This window comes from Mercurialis annua, linkage group LG7 (genome assembly GCF_937616625.2).
Source record: "Mercurialis annua linkage group LG7, ddMerAnnu1.2, whole genome shotgun sequence".
Classification (NCBI taxonomy): domain Eukaryota; kingdom Viridiplantae; phylum Streptophyta; class Magnoliopsida; order Malpighiales; family Euphorbiaceae; genus Mercurialis; species Mercurialis annua.
Genome location: NC_065576.1, coordinates 8,885,642 through 8,903,999, shown reverse-complemented (window position 1 = coordinate 8,903,999; position 18,358 = coordinate 8,885,642). Strand labels below are relative to the sequence as shown.

Sequence of the window (18,358 nt, the reverse complement as noted above, 5' to 3'; positions counted from 1 at the left end):
TATCGGTAGTGAACTTTGTACTTTCTGCAAATCGATACTACATCGATTATTTTTCGGAAAAATTTTGCTGAATTGGAAACCGGAAATAACACGTTTACTGACACAATGAATTTCAGTATTTGCCACGTAATTTGACACGTTTGCAAATGAGATCACGATTTTTAGCCTAATTTGCAATTACAACACTAACTTAAAAAATTTGGCAAAAACAGGCATCAAATTTTACTTTTTAGCGAATCAAAACACCGTTTATTTTCCAACTTCTCAGCCTAATCCTGACTTCCAACTCAGCAAAATTGTCCCGGAATATAATCGGTGTATCAATTTGCTAAAAGTGCAAAGTTCATTACCGATATTACCAAGTTTAAAAATGTAAGTTGTAATTGCAAATTAGTTCAAAGTTGGTGTATGAATTTATATTTAACCCTTAAAAAATTATGGTAGAATTCAAAAAATTGATAAATGTAATATTATTTTGGAAAAAGTGATAACAAAAATATTACAATTGTATGAAAATTTGTTCATCATCATGTGCTTTATTATTAGGTTAATTCCATAAAAAATTACGACCTTTACACGAAATCTCATTTTAATCACGACTTTAAAAAGTTGTCATATAAAATCACGACCTTTCATTTTTTTTCAAATCTATCACCAAATTATTTTTCGGTGTATTTTTGCTGATTTGGCCACCGGAATCCGACGGATTTGAAAAAAAATAAAAGGTAAAAATACACCGGAAAATATGGACGTGATAGATTTGAAAAAAATAAAAGGTCATGATTTTATATGACAATTTTTAAAAATCGTGATTAAAATAAAAATTCATATAAAGATCGTGATTATTTATGAAATTAATCCCTTTTTATTTTCCATTAATAGTTGCTCTATCTTGGACTAGAGCTATAAATATGAGGCAGGCCTCCAAACTAAAAAATAAATACTTTTTTCAAATATTATAAAAAAAACAAAAAATTATTTTGTTTTTCAAAGGCTGAAAACAAAAAGAAAAAATCAATAGACCCAAAAATGTTAGATTTGTTATGCATTAACCAGTGATATAATTGCGACCAATTTGTGGAGTTTCTCTCTCTACCCTAGGATTTCTTAGGGTTAGGGTTTACCTATCTTCTTCTTTGAAGTTTTTCATCGGATTTATTCCGTTTTTTTTGCTGATTTCACGTCTGTTCTGGTGTGGTTGTACACGTTACTTCTGTTTCCTGGTCTTTGTTCCTGTGACCATGGAGAATAACATAACCGATATGTATGCTCGTCTTCGTCTTACTGAGGAGGAGAGCACTGTTATAACCCTTGAGGACGTTGTGGATGATGGTTTGGAGGAGAAAGCGTCGCTCAGTCTGATTGGAAAACTATGGACGAAAAAACCCTATAACCTACAACACCTAAATAATGCCATGAAAAGCGCTTGGCGCTTGGCTAAGGGCTTCACTATGCGTGATATTGGAGATAACCTGTTCGTTGCTGAATTTCATTCGAAGTCTGATAGGTCCAGAATTATGAGAGAATCCCCTTGGCACTTTGATAAACAAATTATTATTTTTCAGGAGATGAGTGGGAACCTTCAGCCAAATAATGCTAATCTGCATGAGAGCCCGTTCTGGGTCCGTCTTTATGATCTCCCTATTAAATGTAGGGGAAAAGCTGCAATAGCTAAAATAGGTGCCAAACTTGGTAGGGTTTTGGAATGTGGAGAGGATGTAAGTAGGGGATGGAGCAGGTTTGAGAGAATCCTAGTGATGGTTGATGTGTCTAGACCAATCTCGAGAGGTACGAAAGTCATTAACCCGCTGGGAGAGCAGTGCTGGATACCATTCAAGTATGAAAGAATTCAAAACTATTGTTATTGGTGTGGAGAGCTAGATCATGCCATTATCGATTGTGAGACAAAACCAGATCAGACAGATGTCTCAGATTGGCCATATGGCCCTATGCTTAGGGCAACGCCAAGAAAGCGTAGTCTGATGGGTGGTAGACAAGGTGGGAGTGGGACAAATCTCAGAGGTGAAGATAGAGGTGATGAGAACTTAAGTGATCAATCTGCAAATTCAGGACCTGCAAGAAGGACCCTTAATTTAAACGAAGAAAACCTTGTTGTTAGGGTTGTTTCCCAGGTGGAGAAAGGGAATACCAATTCAAAGGAGGTTGGAGAACTGAATTCAGGGGACAGCAGTACTGCGAACAGGAATAATGCTATGCTAGGAGGATAGTTTGTGGAGGTGAATGTGGCACAGGTTCAAAACTTTAATCAGATAGGTGAAGGAGCAACGAAGGATACTTTCGAGGGTGGTGAAGTGGGAAAGAAGGCCAAGCCTACTAAGAAGGGTTCATGGACCCGTAACAAAGGCAAACGAGATAAAGGAGAGGTGAATGCCTCGAGCAGTGGGGGTAGTTTGGCTGCCAAAAGACCCCTCGGTGTTGATGAAAATATGGTGGAAGCTAATAATCTTTTCTCGAAGAAAGCAAGGGATGGGTTGACGCTTCAGTTCAAAATTTTTGAGATATCGGCGGAGACTGTTGAACAGTCTCGCCGGATGCAATGAAAACACTCAGTTGGAACCTCGAAGGAGCGGGAAATCCTTGGACGGTTCGTGCTTTAAAGTTTGTTATTCAAACTCATTCCCCGGATATATTTTTTCTTATGGAGACCAAATTGTCTAGTTTAGAATTTAGTAGTATTCAGCGTAGTTTTCTGGCTTTTAATTCTTTTATAGTCGACCCGGAGGGAAGAAGGGGTGGACTGGCTTTGTTTTGGAAGAAGGAAGTGGAGGCCAAAATTTGTAGTTCTTCAAACAACCATATTGCTTTTGAGGTGGTTGATAATGTGAAAGTGCTTTCTTGGAGAGGTTTCGGTGTTTACGGCTGGCCAGAAACGGGAAACAAATCTCTTACCTGTGATTTAATTCGTGATTTGGGGTTAAACCGTGATAGACCTTTTCTTATGTTTGGTGATTTTAATCAGTACATGCATCACTCTGAGAAGAGCGGTGGCAGAATAAGGGATCAGAGAGAGTTGGACAACTTCAAAGAAGCAATTGACGATTGTGGCTTGACAGATTTGGGTTACAGTGGTGATGTCTTCACTTGGACGAATAGACGGTCAGGGGATCACAATGTGAAAATCAGGCTGGACCGTTTTCTAGCTTCATCTGATTGGAAGGATAATTATTTGGGAGGTCAGGTTCTCCACTTGGCAAGGTATCGATCTGATCACTGTCCAATATTACTGAGTACGTCCCAAAACCAATCTCCCCAGGGTCGAAACAAACCATACCGTTTCGAGAAAATGTGGATGTCGCATGATAGGTTTCACGAAGCTGTTATCTCCGGTTGGGACAGGACGGGGGCGGTAGGATCTGATTTGATGGAAAGGCTGGAATCTTGTGGTGCTAGTTTAAAGGGATGGGCTTTTGACAATATTGGGAGTATTTGCAAACAGTTGAAACAGAAGGTTGCTGCTCTCAGTAAAATTCAAGAACGAGAAGGGATAGAAGAAGCTGATGTTTTAATCCAGGAGATGCAGGCAGAGATTGACGAGCTGTTATCGAAGGATGAAATAATGTGGAAGCAGCGGTCCCGCGCAGACTGGTTGAGAGAGGGAGACCGTAATACAAAATTTTTCCACCAAAAAGCTTCTAATCGAAAGAAGAACAACACCATTCTCCGATTGAGAGACTCGAATGGGGAGTGGAAAGAAGGTGAGGCCATCTCAAAGGTGGTGGAGGATTATTATTCTGAACTGTTTTCAACTACTAATCCTACTAGCCAGGCGGAGATTCTGGACTGCATTGACTCATCCCTGACGCAAGAACAAGTTCACAGGCTGAGTAGACCGTTTTGTGAAGCAGAAATTCGGTCAGCTCTTAATCAAATGGGTCCGTTGAAGGCCCCTGGACCAGACGGGATGCCGGTTCTCTTTTATAAATCATACTGGAATATAGTTGGTGAAGATGTGGTGAGTTGTATTCTGAATTTCCTTCAAACAGGAGTCATGCCGGATAGAATGAATCACACCTTTGTGACTTTAATCCCAAAAGTTGCAGACCCGGAGTCGATGAAAGATCTTCGTCCTATAAGCCTTTGCAATGTGATATACAAGATCATTTCCAAAGTGCTAGCTAATCGACTGAAGTCAGTCTTGCCCTCTCTTATTAGCGATTCTCAAAGCGCCTTTGTCCCGGGTAGATCGATCACTGACAATGCCTTGGTGGCGTTCGAGATGTTTCATTCAATGGAAAAGAGATCACAAGGCAAGAAGGGCACGGTTGCAATAAAACTTGACATGAGTAAAGCTTACGACAGAGTGGAATGGAATTTCATTGAAAGTGTGTTGCGGAAAATGGGTTTTCCAACTCAGTTTATCATTTTGATTATGGAGTGCGTTCGCTCAGTTACTTTCTCGTTTCTAATAAATGGTAAACCCTATGGCTTTCTCAAACCCCAAAGGGGTCTCAGACAGGGAGATCCAATATCGCCATATTTGTTTCTTATGTGTATGGAGGGTCTGTCGGCTTTACTTCGTCGGAGCGAGTTTAATGGCAGCTTATCGGGTGGTCGGGTGTGTAGAGGAGGGCCGAAAATCACCCATCTTCTTTTTGCCGATGATAGCATCCTTTTTGCTAAGGCTTCAGAGAAGGAGTGTTTGGAGCTACAACGAGTTATTGGGCTGTTTGAGAGAGCGACAGGACAAGCTGTCAACTTAGACAAGTCGGAGATGGTGTTTAGCAGGGGGGTCCCGTCGGATAGCAGAAATGGGTTAGCGGTTTTGCTTGGTTTCAGAATGGTGGAACGGTTCAAAAAATACTTGGGTATGCCTACGTTGATCGGCCGCTCTAAAAAGCCTATTTTCGCTTTCCTCCATGACCGCTTGAACAAGAGAATCGGGGGTTGGAAAGAAAAGTTGTTATCGAAAGCCGGAAAGGAAGTGTTAATCAAGTCGATTGCCCAGTCGATCCCTACGTACATCATGAGCTGTTTCGAACTTCCTATTACTTTTTGTGAGGACCTTCAGCGTACCATTTCCAAATATTGGTGGGGGAGCGGAGATGAAAAGAGGAAAATTGCTTGGGTAAACTGGAAAACAATTTGTAAATCAAAGAAGACGGGTGGATTAGGTTTTCGTAACCTGTATTCATTTAATTTGGCGATGCTCGCAAAACAGGCGTGGAGGATACTTCAATACCCGGATTCGTTGGTTGCTCAAGTCTTTCGAGCTAAATACCATAGATCTTCTGTTTTCATCAATGCAAAGAGGACTCGTCAATCTAGCTATGCTTGGCAAAGCATTTTGAAAGGAAAAGAGATCTTGGACTCGGGAATATTGTGGAGAGTTGGAGATGGTAAGTCCATTGATGCCAAGAATGATCCGTGGATTCCATTTAGCCATAATCGCAAACCTGTCGGTCCTCAAAACCTGCCTGTAAGCTGTCATGTGGACTTCTTTATTAATCATGAGGCTTGTTGTTGGGACAGAGACAAGCTGAACCAGCATTTCCAAGAGGATGAGGTGAGTAAAATTCTCCAGATTCCGCTTAGTAATAGGCTGCCCCCTGATAAGGTTTATTGGCCCCTCGCAAAGAATGGTTTCTATACCGTTAAGTCTGGTTATTACAAGGCTTGTGAGCATCTCAATAGTGCTAGCCCTAGCACCTCAACTCAAGCGTCGGATTCAAATATTTGGTGTAAGGTCTGGTCCTGCAAAATTCCACCTAAAGTTAAACATTTCCTATGGCGCATTCTCCATGACACCCTTCCTTGCAATGTGAATCTTGTTCATAAGAGAGTCCCTATTTCACCGTTGTGCCCTAGATGCTCTATGACCGAAGAGACAGCAATCCACACGCTTAAGGAGTGTGAAGAGGTTCGTGGACTATGGCTGTTATCACCGTTGGGGTTGCGTACTGACTCGTCGACGTGCATGACTGTGAAGGATTGGATTTCTGATATGTTTAAACAGCTAAAGAGTGCAGACGTTCAGATATTTGTGTTAAGTTTATGGACTATCTGGAACGATAGAAATAACTTGGAAATTGGCAATCCGAGAATGCCTCAAACCAGGTTATTCTATGGGATGACAAGCTTACTGAGGTGTGCGTCGGAAGATGTTCCCCTTGCTCAGGTGAGGTCTATCACTGCTGGTAGGACCTGGTTGCCTCCACCTCCACAGGTTCTCAAAATTAATACGGACGCAGCAGTATCTTTAGCGCGTAATCTGTCTGTTGCAAGTGCAATAGGTAGAGACTCCTCAGGCAAAGTGGTAAGATGTTGTGTGTCTGTGCTTCCTGGAATTATTGATGCCGAGTGTGCTGAAGCTTCAACCATCCGTCTTGGGATTAGTATGGCCAGAGATCTGGGTGCGCAAAGTGTGTGTTTTGAAGCTGATTCTCTAGCTGTCATTGGCAGATTAAACAACCCAGACAAATCTTTGGATCAAGTCCAACTGGTTGTTGAAGATTGCATTGCTGCCGTGGATTTTGAGGTTACTTTTTGTTATATTCCTAGGTCGATTAATCAGGTAGCCCACTCGTTAGCGAAATGGGGTATTTTTTTTCGGCAAAGATTGTTGTTTTGATAGATATGCTCCTTATCCAGTTAATGAGCTTGTAACTTTTTCGCTAAGTTAAGTTAATAAAGCTCAGTTTTTCTCTCAAAAAACAAAAATTGCGACCAATTTTTTTATTTTATTTTAAAGACCCCTCTTCAATTAGAACATACACACAAAGTCAGAGTAAAGACAAACCAAACTTAAAAACTAATACCAAACATAAACAACAAACAACATGTATGTAAAGAACCCTCTTCAATAAAAATAGTGTCCCATATAGTGTTAATTAGACTTTTTTAAGGTGTCCCAGATTTTATAAATTATTCTAGATATTTCAGTGTCAATTTTAGGTGTATCCTATTGGTATGGAAATATAATTTCTTAAGAAAGAAAAAATCTTTAAAATTTGGGGTTGGTAACAAATTAAACTCTATTGAATTTTTTTATTAATTAAATCCGCAAGTATCTTAACTCAATCAGTATAGTGGATGTTTTTTTCTTAATCAACTTCTATGGGTGAATTTTCACTATAATGTCCGCATCAGCATTCTGTCAAAACTCAAAAGATCAAAATGTAACAAAAATTTACATAAAGTTACATTTTTAATCATTCAATAGTTTAGGATTTGATTTGCAACAAAAGTTTAATAAGGTCTAATTTGTTACTAGCCATAAAGTTAGATTCACTTTTGAATTTTTTTCTTTCTTAAAAAGGGCAAAATCATTTTTTTATTCATAATAATTTTGATGATTCTGTCAAGTATACTTTTTATAAAATTTGGATAGTATGATTTATCAATTTAAAAATTGAAACAATTATATTACGAGTGAGTCTTGTCCGATATGAATCTCTTATATAAATTTACTCAATTGACCCATTTAAAAAAGAATAATTTTATAATTTTGATTCAATCGGAATTCGGATATAATTATTTCAATTTATAATATTGACGAAACAGACAGTTCAAGTTCCATTTTTATAGGTATATTTAATAAAATGGTCTAAATTATGAATTAGAGACTTCTTTTGCCTTTGATTGGGTCTAATTTTTTTTTGTTTTCAATTGGATAACAAAAAACAAAAAGAAAAGTATATTCCCGCCAAAATGGTATTGACAAATGACAATGAGAATAAATGATGTTACAATTTTTGAAAGATCTCTCAAAATAAGAGAAAAAGTTACAAAACGAAGCACTCCTCTGAAATTGTTATCATTATATACATATCATCAAAAGTGTGGCAATATCTTTTGCATGAAATGGAGATAAAATATTTAGAAAGTTGATTATCTTTTTCATCTCATTGATTGATAGATCATGATGTTTTTTACTTCCAATTATACATTTATTTTACAACTTTTGCCTTTGATGTTTTAAATTTTGAATCATGAGAAACAAAAAGAGTTATCAAATCTCCATCAATATAAACTAGTTTCAAAAATTTGAATCTTCTTTTCTTCTGTTGAGTAAAAGTGGAATAAAAATGTACATAAGGATTGTGAATTACCCATTAGCTTTTCACTATTACTTCTGTTTTTAATAAAATCCACTTCTTGACCGTTGGTTAGGCTAAAAACCGAACAATTAAATTAATTGAATTACTTTATTTTTTAACTGAATCAGTCAAATTAATTAAATTTATCGAAACCATAATAATCAAATTAATTTAAATCTTTAAAATATATTACAATCGATCAAATGAGTCGATTTAACAGACAAATAAAAATAATAACTATAAAACATCAATAAATTTTTTTTAACAAAACATAATCACATAAAAACAAATTTTATAGACAATGCATACTTTATACTTGCTGAAAGTATAAATTTTAAAACAAACTAAGTTTAAGAGATAAATATGTATTACATGCACAATTTATTATGCTTAATAAATTAAAAGTTGGAGTTTGAATGATAAAATTAGCAATAAGTAATACTATATTAAGCATAATAATTAAAAATAAATGTTTATAATTATTATTTTTCTTTTTAGATAATAAAAGTTAAAAGTTGGAGTTTAGATGATAAAATTAGCAATAAGTAATACTTTATTAAGCATAATAATTAAAAATAAATATTTTTAATTATTTTTTTTCTTTTTAGATAATAAAAGTTAAAATAATTTCTTTTTGTTTTATTTATATTAGAATAATAGATTATACTGTTAAAATAATTTAACTTTAATCAAGTTATCCCTTTATTATAAATTGAGGGAGCCGATGTAATTTTTTCATAACACTTTTTCCGACCAAGTATCATTTTTGAAGTGTTTTCAAACGTAAGGGTTCATTTCGTTATAAAATATTGATTAGGGTTTGATTCGTTATACCTCCTAAACGTCGGGGTTATTTTCATAATTTTCCTTACCTATTTTTTTTAATTCACACCTATTGATTTGGGAGATTGATTAAAAGGGTTAAACCTTTTGTTGATATGAGAATGGGGTGGGGTTTTATGAGCTGTGACACTTAAATTATAGTGTTAAATTAAATGATGTTAGGGCATGATGGTGGCCCATGCCAATGAATAGGGTTACTTATATAGCAATGATGGCCTCTCTTCTTCAGCTCCACTACCCTCAGACCACAGGGTTTTATGTCAAAAGGCTGTAACAATGTCACAAACTGTCAATAGCATCATCATCATCATCCATTTTTTAGCCAAACCCAACGGATATCCAACTTTTTATTTCCTCAAATTCCTTACTCACATGAAACCATTCTCTCATTTTAGTAAAAGAATATTATTCAAATACCTAATACAGTAAATGAGCAAGAAGACAAACTCTTATATTTGTAAATTTATATTATATATTGAATACATTCGACTGATCAGTTTATCGGTTTTGAGTATTTTTTTTGACAGAGATAGAACACACTATTACAAACAAACTATAGATATACTACTATTTACAAATTTAAACGCCATTCACGCCATACATATCGTTTACGTTGAATACATAGCTATTCCGAACTCGCCAAACATGGCAGACAATGCCGCAGCCGCTTGCTTCTGACACTTCTGACGCATCGAGCCTCTCCCTCCAAATATTCTTCAATATCTTCATCTTCTTTTATCTATGAGGCACGCACGCCCCCTTGGACTTGATGTCTCACTCCTTACAGTGAATTTTTATTATTAAAGAAGGATTCAATTTCGGTTTGGAAGTTATGCACGGAGTATTAAATAATGGCTAATGTACAATTTTAACCCTTATATTAAGTTCAGTTTTTAATTTTGACGTTAATGATTTTTTTTAAAGTGGAACTCAAAGTTTTTAAAAATGACAAATTGAATCCTTCTTTAATAATAAAAATTCACTGTTATCTCCACTGATATGGGCGACATGCTATATACGTAACATTTTATTTAATTAGATCATGAATGATTTATTTTTGTTTATAACTTAATGTTTTTTTTTTTGAATAAATGATGGGTATATTAGAAAGTCTTATAGAAAGACAATCAAGTCAATGAATTTTATAGAAAAAAGAAAACTAAATTTTGATACACACCAATTCCCGAATAAGTAAAATAACTCAATCAACCTCAAAGAATACTTCTTTGAATACCTTTTTTGTTCTGGGCTTTCTAAAACTCCAAAACACAAAAGAGCCATATTGTCTGCCATAAAATCCGGTATCTCTTGAGAGCTACAGAGCTCCAAAAATGAAAGAACTCAACCAAAGGAAAACGTAAAACCGAATGAATATCACACATACAGAGAAATTTATTCCAACTTAGCCAAGCGAAGCGAAAAAGAATAACAATGTGGATACCCGTTTCATCAAGAGGACACAAAGAGCATCCTGAATTTTATGATGGAAGAATTCCTCTATTCACGACAACAACATTTGATGAAATTTAGTTTCTAGCTAACAGCCAGAAGAAGAATTGAATTTTGGGAGGTATTTTAAAATTCCACGATAAGGCACAATCTGGATTTGCTTGGTGACGGGGAATATGCATCAAAGAAAGACGATCAGCTGAAATCGGATCAGCAATTGACAGAAGGCCTCCTACACGCTGGGTTCTTGAACTTCTGTCGAGCAAAGAGTGAATAGAATGTAGATGGCGTCTGAATGCTGCAGTAGTGTAGCTATTATTTTTATTCCAATAAAAATAACCATCTTGGTCACAATTTGGGGCAAAAAGGCGCATATGGCCTTGAAGGATTTCAAGCAACTATTGATCTCCAAGGCGAAGCCTACGGGTCCATTTAAGGCTAAAAGAATTCTGATCTGTTGTGAAAGCCTTCAAAACTGATATTGATTTATCTGAAGCTAAACTGTATATTCTTGAAAAACTTGAAGAGAACGGCAAACTTTAAGTCAAAATGTCTCTCTATTTCCCAAATGATATGTTGTTTCCTCTTTAGAAATATTCCAAATGCGGTTATTTTTAACGCAAACCGAATGAATTCCATGCCAAAGATGAAAAAGTTTACTCGCATTAATCAGTTTCAAATTCTCAAATTCGAAATATTAGAGCTGTTGGAGACTACCAAAAACCAAAGGGTTAGCTTACTAACTGTTTTTGGCTTCCAAATCCACGTTAGAAGTAAGAATTGATTTTTTTTTACACAACAAAGTGATGTTTAAACCTCCCTTATCAATCGGCAAACAAACCTCAGTCCAAGAGTCTTTAATGAAACCTATACGATCTCCTGACCCACTCCATAAAAATCTCCACATAAATCGCTCAAGTGTAGGGAATCGAGAAGGAGCAAAGAAAATAAACTGGCAAGCTACTAAGGAAAGATTTTTTCAAAATAATTATTCTGTAGGAAAAAGTAAATTTCCTTTCTAAGTTGCCAACTGAGATGAGAAATTATTAACAATCGGATCCTAGAGACCAGCTCTTACTGATTTAGAACTAAGAGGTAAGCCTAAATATGTAAAAGGAAATGAATCAATCTTGCAATGGAGAATATTAGCAGCTCCATTCAAAGAAGAACCATCAACATTCAATCCTATAATAGCCGATTTTTGGAAGTTAATTTGCAAGACAGGGATCAATTCAAAGCATATGAGAACTCGTAGAAGATTCTTTATCATTTCTAGATCATTTGGAAGAAACAATAAGGTATCATTATCAAACTGCAGGATAGAAATTGGTTCCGCATAATTACCAACGTGAATACCGTCAATCAAATCCAAGAAGCTTGTAGCATTAGAAAAAATAGCCTTTAACCCTTCAACCGCCAAAATAAAAAGCATCAGAGAGATAGAATAACCTTGTCTGACCCCTCTCCCCATATTAAAATTCTTCAAAGGACTACCGGTGATTGATTTTCTTGATTTATTCGATAACTTTTACAGAACCGAGTATTTTCCTCGGGGTCTAAACACGGCTTTCTTGGTTCTAATTCCTAAGATGAAGGGTGCTTCAGATATTAAGGACTTTCGGCCTATTAGTTTGATCAACGAGGTCTTTAAGCTTAACTCCAAAGTGCTGACCAACATATTATCTCCCATTCTGCCTTTAATTATTTCAGAAAACCAATTTGATTTTATTAAAGGCAAAAATATTCATGATTGTCATATGATTGCTTCAGAATTGATTCACCTAGCTAATAAATGGAAAGATCAAATTTTTCTAATTAACTTGATTTCAAAAGGCTTTCGATTCTATTTCTTGGTATTTTACTCTGCAAATGTTATCGAAGATGAATTTTGATAAAGTTTACCTTTACGTTTTTTATCAATATGATCAAACTTTTTAATGTTTACAGTTATCCAATTTAAAAGCTTTTTTCAATTATGGTCAAAACTTTAAATTTTATTTTTTTTAAATCTAAACCTTTCAACATTTATCAATTGCGACCAAAAATTAATATTAACTCCTTTTAGAAGTTAGATAATTTCTTAGAATTTGGTCGCAATTGATAGAAAATGTAAATGTTTGGATTTAAAATAATTAAACTCAAAATTTTGGTTACAATTGTAAAAAAAAAACATAATTGTAAAAATTAAAATATTTGGCCGTAGTTGATAAGATTTAGATTTAAAAAATAATTAGTCTTAAATTTTATCATATAATTTGTTAAACATAGAGATAAGGACATTATCCTAATGGTACAATTCATAATTGAGTAATTACTATTATGTTAGTTTATATCAGTGTTTAAAAAACCGGACCTGGCCGGTCGGACCGGTTGAACCGCAAATCGGTTAGTGGTCCGGTCTGAAAAGGCAAAAAACCGGATCTTTTGGTTGGACTGGATTAGACCGGGTTGAACCGGATTGGACCGGATTGAACCGGATTGGACCGGTATGAACCGGTAAAAAACCGGCTGTTGAATCGGATTGGACCGGATTGAACTGGTAAAAAAACCGGTGAACCAGAATTTTTTTTACTTTTTTTTAAATTTATTAAACCGGTTGAACCAGTCATTGAACCGGTTAAACCGGTTGAACCGGAAACCGGTGGCCTCACCGGTTTATATAATATTAAACGACATATTTAATTATGAGTTATTAATATAAAATTATAAAATAATAATTTTATGTATATGTTATAAAAAAACTGATTATTTATTAAATGTCGCTTTTATTTAGTGGTTCACTTGTTAAAGTAAACTAAGATGGCTCAACTGCAACTAAATCATGATAGAGATCGTGTTAATTAACCTGATTTTATGGATCATTATGTTTAGTTTGAATGAGATAAATATATATTACAGAAACAACTAGTTATGTTACTTCAAAACTAATCTTTGTATATTGACAGAAGCAGAAAACAATATTAACGTCAATTGATTTTGGCTTATGATAGGGACAATAACAAATTAAATCACATTAGTTAAACGATGGCCATGGATTGGGGTCCAAAATTTGAAGCATAATACATGATAAATATTACTCATTCCGTTCAAAATTTCAATGGAGCCGCGACTTTCTCTTTATCACACATTTCAAAAGATAATTATTAATTTTATAATATATTATGAGTTTTCCTCTATTTCCCTACTATTCTCTTATGAATATAGTCGTAATAATAATATTAATTTATCAGCGGATTTTAAATAAAAATAGTTTTTTTTTTTAAATTATTATTCTTGATTGTTTTTTAATGAATACTAATTTTGATTGTTATATATATATTAGGCGGCAGAATTGGAATTATTTTTAAATATCTTATTTTTAAATTTATTTAAATTTTTTTAACTCATCTTTCCATAATTATTCTCATTTTAAAAATACCCTACTATATATAGAAGGCTTCACTCATTTTAGGTTAGAATATTCACACGGCCGCACTTTTCTATCTGAAAGACCCTATGGGGTATGGCAAACCGGATTATGAGTTATGTATCGGAAGATTAAAATTCTTTAAAGCGGAAATAAGAATTTAAAAAGAGGTTAAGGGTTTAGAGGAAGACACAAGAGATTTAGAGTGGTTCGGATCACAACTCGATCCTACTCCACTACTCAATCAAATGTTGAGATTTTAGAATCCACTAAATGGGATAGTGCTTTGAGATAAGCACAAACTTTACAAGGAGATTTTTATGAGATAATCTCAAACTCACAATGTACTTTTTCAAGGATAAACACTAACCTACAAGGGGTGAGTTTTCTCAAAGATAAACTCTAACTTACAATGATTAGGAGTTTACAAGATTACTCCAAAACTACAACAATACAAGTGATTTGAAAATATGTGTTTGTTGTTTCAAGGTGTGTAAATCATTAACCTTGAAACATTGCAAATGGGTTCATATTTATACCCAAAGCAATCCCCAAACAAAGCACTAACAAATAAAATAATTTTTGCTGACAGGAAGAAAAATTCCCCCGATATTTGTCCGTTGCCCCCGAGATATTTGAATAAGCCAAAATCCCTCAACGGCTAGTGCCACGTGTCAATAGTTCATTGGGTCTTCAGAAAAGTATCCGTTGGATCTTCAACGGTCTTATTAATCGCGCCCGAGATCCATTTGTCGCGCCCGAGATTCTTTCCAACGGTCGACTAGGTTTTTGTCAGCGCAAAAATCTCCCCCGAGATTTATGCGTCGCGCCCGAGATTTTTATCTCCCCCGAGATGGAAATCTCATCTTGGGCGAGATTTGCTACTGGACAGCTTTCAACCCAAAAACTCGATTTTCGCTAGAGAGCTCCGAATTGACTTCCGATTGTTCCTATGAGTTCCTATACACTAATAAACAAGATTAGAACACTCATAGTTGATTGTCAAAGTCAAAACAAAGGAGTTTGAAAGGACAATAGTCCAACAATCTCCCCCTTTTTGAGTTTGACAATCAACATGCTAAAATGGCTAAGTTAAGTAAGAGTCAAATTGATTTTGGCTCACCCTTACTTTATGCACATAAGATAAAAACAATATGTAAGGCATAAGCAAGAAAAATTTGAAAATACTTAGCAATTTGAGCATAGAGATTTCTCCCCCTTTGTCAAGCACAAAAAGAATTAAAGCATGTATAAAACATAGACAAATGAGCTAATTGAAAGAGATTTTGAAATCAAATTGAAATAAATCTAAGTTTCTCCTTCAATTGAGGCGCAAGGCATTAATTTGATTTGCATCAAGCCTAAAAACTCAATTGATTGAACTAATTTGATTTAAATGATAAAAAATAGGCAATAATTCATTAATTGAATTATACCAAGGCAAAGTCCAATCATTAAAACGGTTTTAAACCATATCAAAACTTTTTAGGAGAATATGATTTGAAAGATTGATTCTCCCCCTCAAAACAACAATTTTGGAAAACATGGCATAGAAATTGATACACAATTTACCTATATTGCCATTTTCCAAATGCTTCCATTGATCATCCACCTTATGATTTGAGATTGGATTAGTGGACATCAGTTGTACCTACAAAGCAAATCACTTAGGTACCCAAATAACTTTGGGTCCTTGAAAGTTAATGCTAGAATAGTTCAAAGGAATTAACCTTAATTGAACTTTTCTCCCATAGCAATTAGCATTAGTGTGACCATATTTCATGCAATAAAAACAATGGTTCACATTTGATTGCATTTGAGGTGGCTTGACTTTAAAGGTCTCATGTGAACAAGCACAAGCATGGGAACAAGATTGAACATAAGAAGATGCATGAGATCTTTCTAGTCTTCTTGTTCCATTTTTGGCTATATTGAGAAGCATAGCCATGTCTCAAGGGTTTTGTACCCTTGTTGCTCTTAGCCTTTTGAGCCAAGAATGGCTTAGACCTAGGAGCTTGAGCATGCACCGTCTTTGCCTCAATTGGTTTGACCAATTTAGGAGGTACTTCTATAGAAGAAGTTTGAGGCAAAGTGGACTTCACGAATTTAGTCCCATTGGACCTAGAAGCATTTTGATTATAGCCAAGTCCAAATTTTATGGTTGGGTATCTTTGAGATACAAGAATTGTATCCAAAGTTGCCTTCCCTTTTTGAAATCTTGAAAGAGCATCTTTTAATTCAAGAATTTCATTCTTTAGTTGATCATTTTCCTTAAGCAAGTTATCAACATTTAAACCTTGCTTAGGGATAGATTCTAAAGATGGCTTGAGAGCTTCATTAGACAATTTAAGCTCATGAAATTCTATAGTTAAACCAAGCATTTTATTTTTAGCTTTTGAAGCTTCATTTTTACAAAATAGCATCTTAGCTTTATAATCACCACATTTAATTACTAGTTCATCAAGCATGCTATACATATCATCATCATCATCATGAGCATCATCAACAACAATATAATCAATAACATCATCAACAATATCATTTTTAACATTTAAGCAAGCATCATGTGATTCAACACCAATACCATCCCAAAATAGAAAAGATTGGGGGTTTACCTCTAGTGTTGGTTCCTCCTCAAAAGACATAAGGCACAAGTTGGCATCATGGTGGCTATCACCATCCGATTGACAATCACCATCCCAAAAAGTCTTGGAACCCCCCTTTGAATTCTTCCTTGAAGAGGAGGATCTACCATGATTGCCATTTCCCTTCATCTTGAGCTCATTCACTCTCTTTGTGAGCCTCAAGAGTTCTTCCTCATTGCTTTCCTTCTTGTTCTCTTCTAAAAGAGCACTTGTTGAAGCCTTGAAAGCAACAATACCACTCTTCTCCTTTTCCATTTCGGCTTGAATGAGCTTGATGTAAGACATCTCATGGAGAAGAAGCTTCCCAATCAACTCATCCGTCCTCAAGGTGGACAAGTCATGAGTTTCAATGATGGCGGTGGTCTTAGGTTGCCATAGAAGAATAGGAAGGGATCTAAGGATTTTACCATTGATTTCATTGAGCTTGAAGAATTTCCCAAGTTGCTCAAGACTATGAACAATCTTTAGAAGCCTTGAAGTCATAGAAGAAACATCTTCATTAGGCAAGCCTTTGAAGCCTTCATACTCTCCAAGAGGCAACTCAAGCTTCTTACCCTTAACTTGATGAGTACCTTCATAGTAGCTCTCTAGAGTCTCCCACATTTGCTTGGCACAATTCAAGTGTTGAATTGTACCTTGTTCTTCTCTAGAAATTGAGGAGAGGAGAGTAGTGATGGGTTTTCTATTCAGGCCATTTTCCTTCTCTTGCTCTTTAGACCATTCTACTTTCTTCAAATGAACTCCATTCTTGTCACATGGAGGTGTCCATCCCCTTAGGAATACACTCCATAGATCAACCCCTTGCATATCAAGATAATTTTCCATCATATATTTCCAAACTTTATAATTTGAACCATCAAGAAAAGGTTTGAGAGTGATGAAAAAAATTTCGGTTGCCATTTTTGATCGAAAACTCTAGCAATTAAGCCAAAAAGAAGAGCACCTAGCTCTGATACCAATTGAAAGACCCTATGGGGTATGGCAAACCGGATTTTGAGTTATGTATCGGAAGATTAAAATTCTTTAAAGCGGAAATAAGAATTTAAAAAGAGGTTAAGGGTTTAGAGGAAGACACAAGAGATTTAGAGTGGTTCGGATCACAACTCGATCCTACTCCACTACTCAATCAAATGTTGAAATTTTAGAATCCACTAAATGGGATTGTGCTTTGAAGATAAGCACAAACTTTACAAGGAGATTTCTATGAGATAATCTCAAACTCACAATGTGCTTTTTCAAGGATAAACACTAACCTACAAGGGGTGAGTTTTCTCAAAGATAAACTCTAACTTACAATGATTAGGAGTTTACAAGATTACTCCAAAACTACAACAATACAAGTGATTTGAAAATATGTGTTTGTTGTTTCAAGGTGTGTAAATCATTAACCTTGAAACATTACAAATGGGTTCATATTTATACCCAAAGCAATCCCCAAACAAAACACTAACAAACAGAATAATTTTTGCTGACAGGAAGAAAATCTCCCCCGAGATTTATCCGTCGCCCCCGAGATATTTGAATAAGCCAAAATCCCTCAACGGCTAGTGCCACGTGTCAATAGTTCATTGGGTCTTCAGAAAAGTATCCGTTGGATCTTCAACGGTCTTATTAATCGCGCCCGAGATCCATTTGTAGCGCCCGAGATTCTTTCCAACGGTCGACTAGGTTTTTGTCAGCGCAAAAATCTCCCCCGAGATTTATGCGTCGCGCCCGAGATTTTTATCTCCCCCGAGATGGAAATCTCATTTTGGGCGAGATTTGCTACTGGACAGCTTTCAACCCAAAAACTTGATTTTCGCTAGAGAGATCCGAATTGACTTCCGATTGTTCCTATGAGTTCCTATACACTAATAAAAAAGATTAGAACACTCATAGTTGATTGTCAAAGTCAAAACAAAGGAGTTTGAAAGGATAATAGTCCAACACTATCTCTCTCTAGTTAATTTGCTTTCAAA

General features: G+C 35.5%; 1 protein-coding gene across 1 annotated transcript; it reads right to left on the bottom strand.

Moving 5' to 3' along the window:
- Positions 1-15,596: 15,596 nt before the first annotated feature.
- LOC126656728 (uncharacterized) lies at positions 15,597-17,300 on the bottom strand. Its single transcript, XM_050351331.1, has 2 exons — positions 16,052-17,300; positions 15,597-15,985 (listed from the first exon to the last, which is right to left on the bottom strand). Exons 1-2 carry the CDS (start codon positions 17,298-17,300, stop codon positions 15,597-15,599), a joined length of 1,638 nt encoding a protein of 545 aa, XP_050207288.1.
- Positions 17,301-18,358: the final 1,058 nt, after the last annotated feature.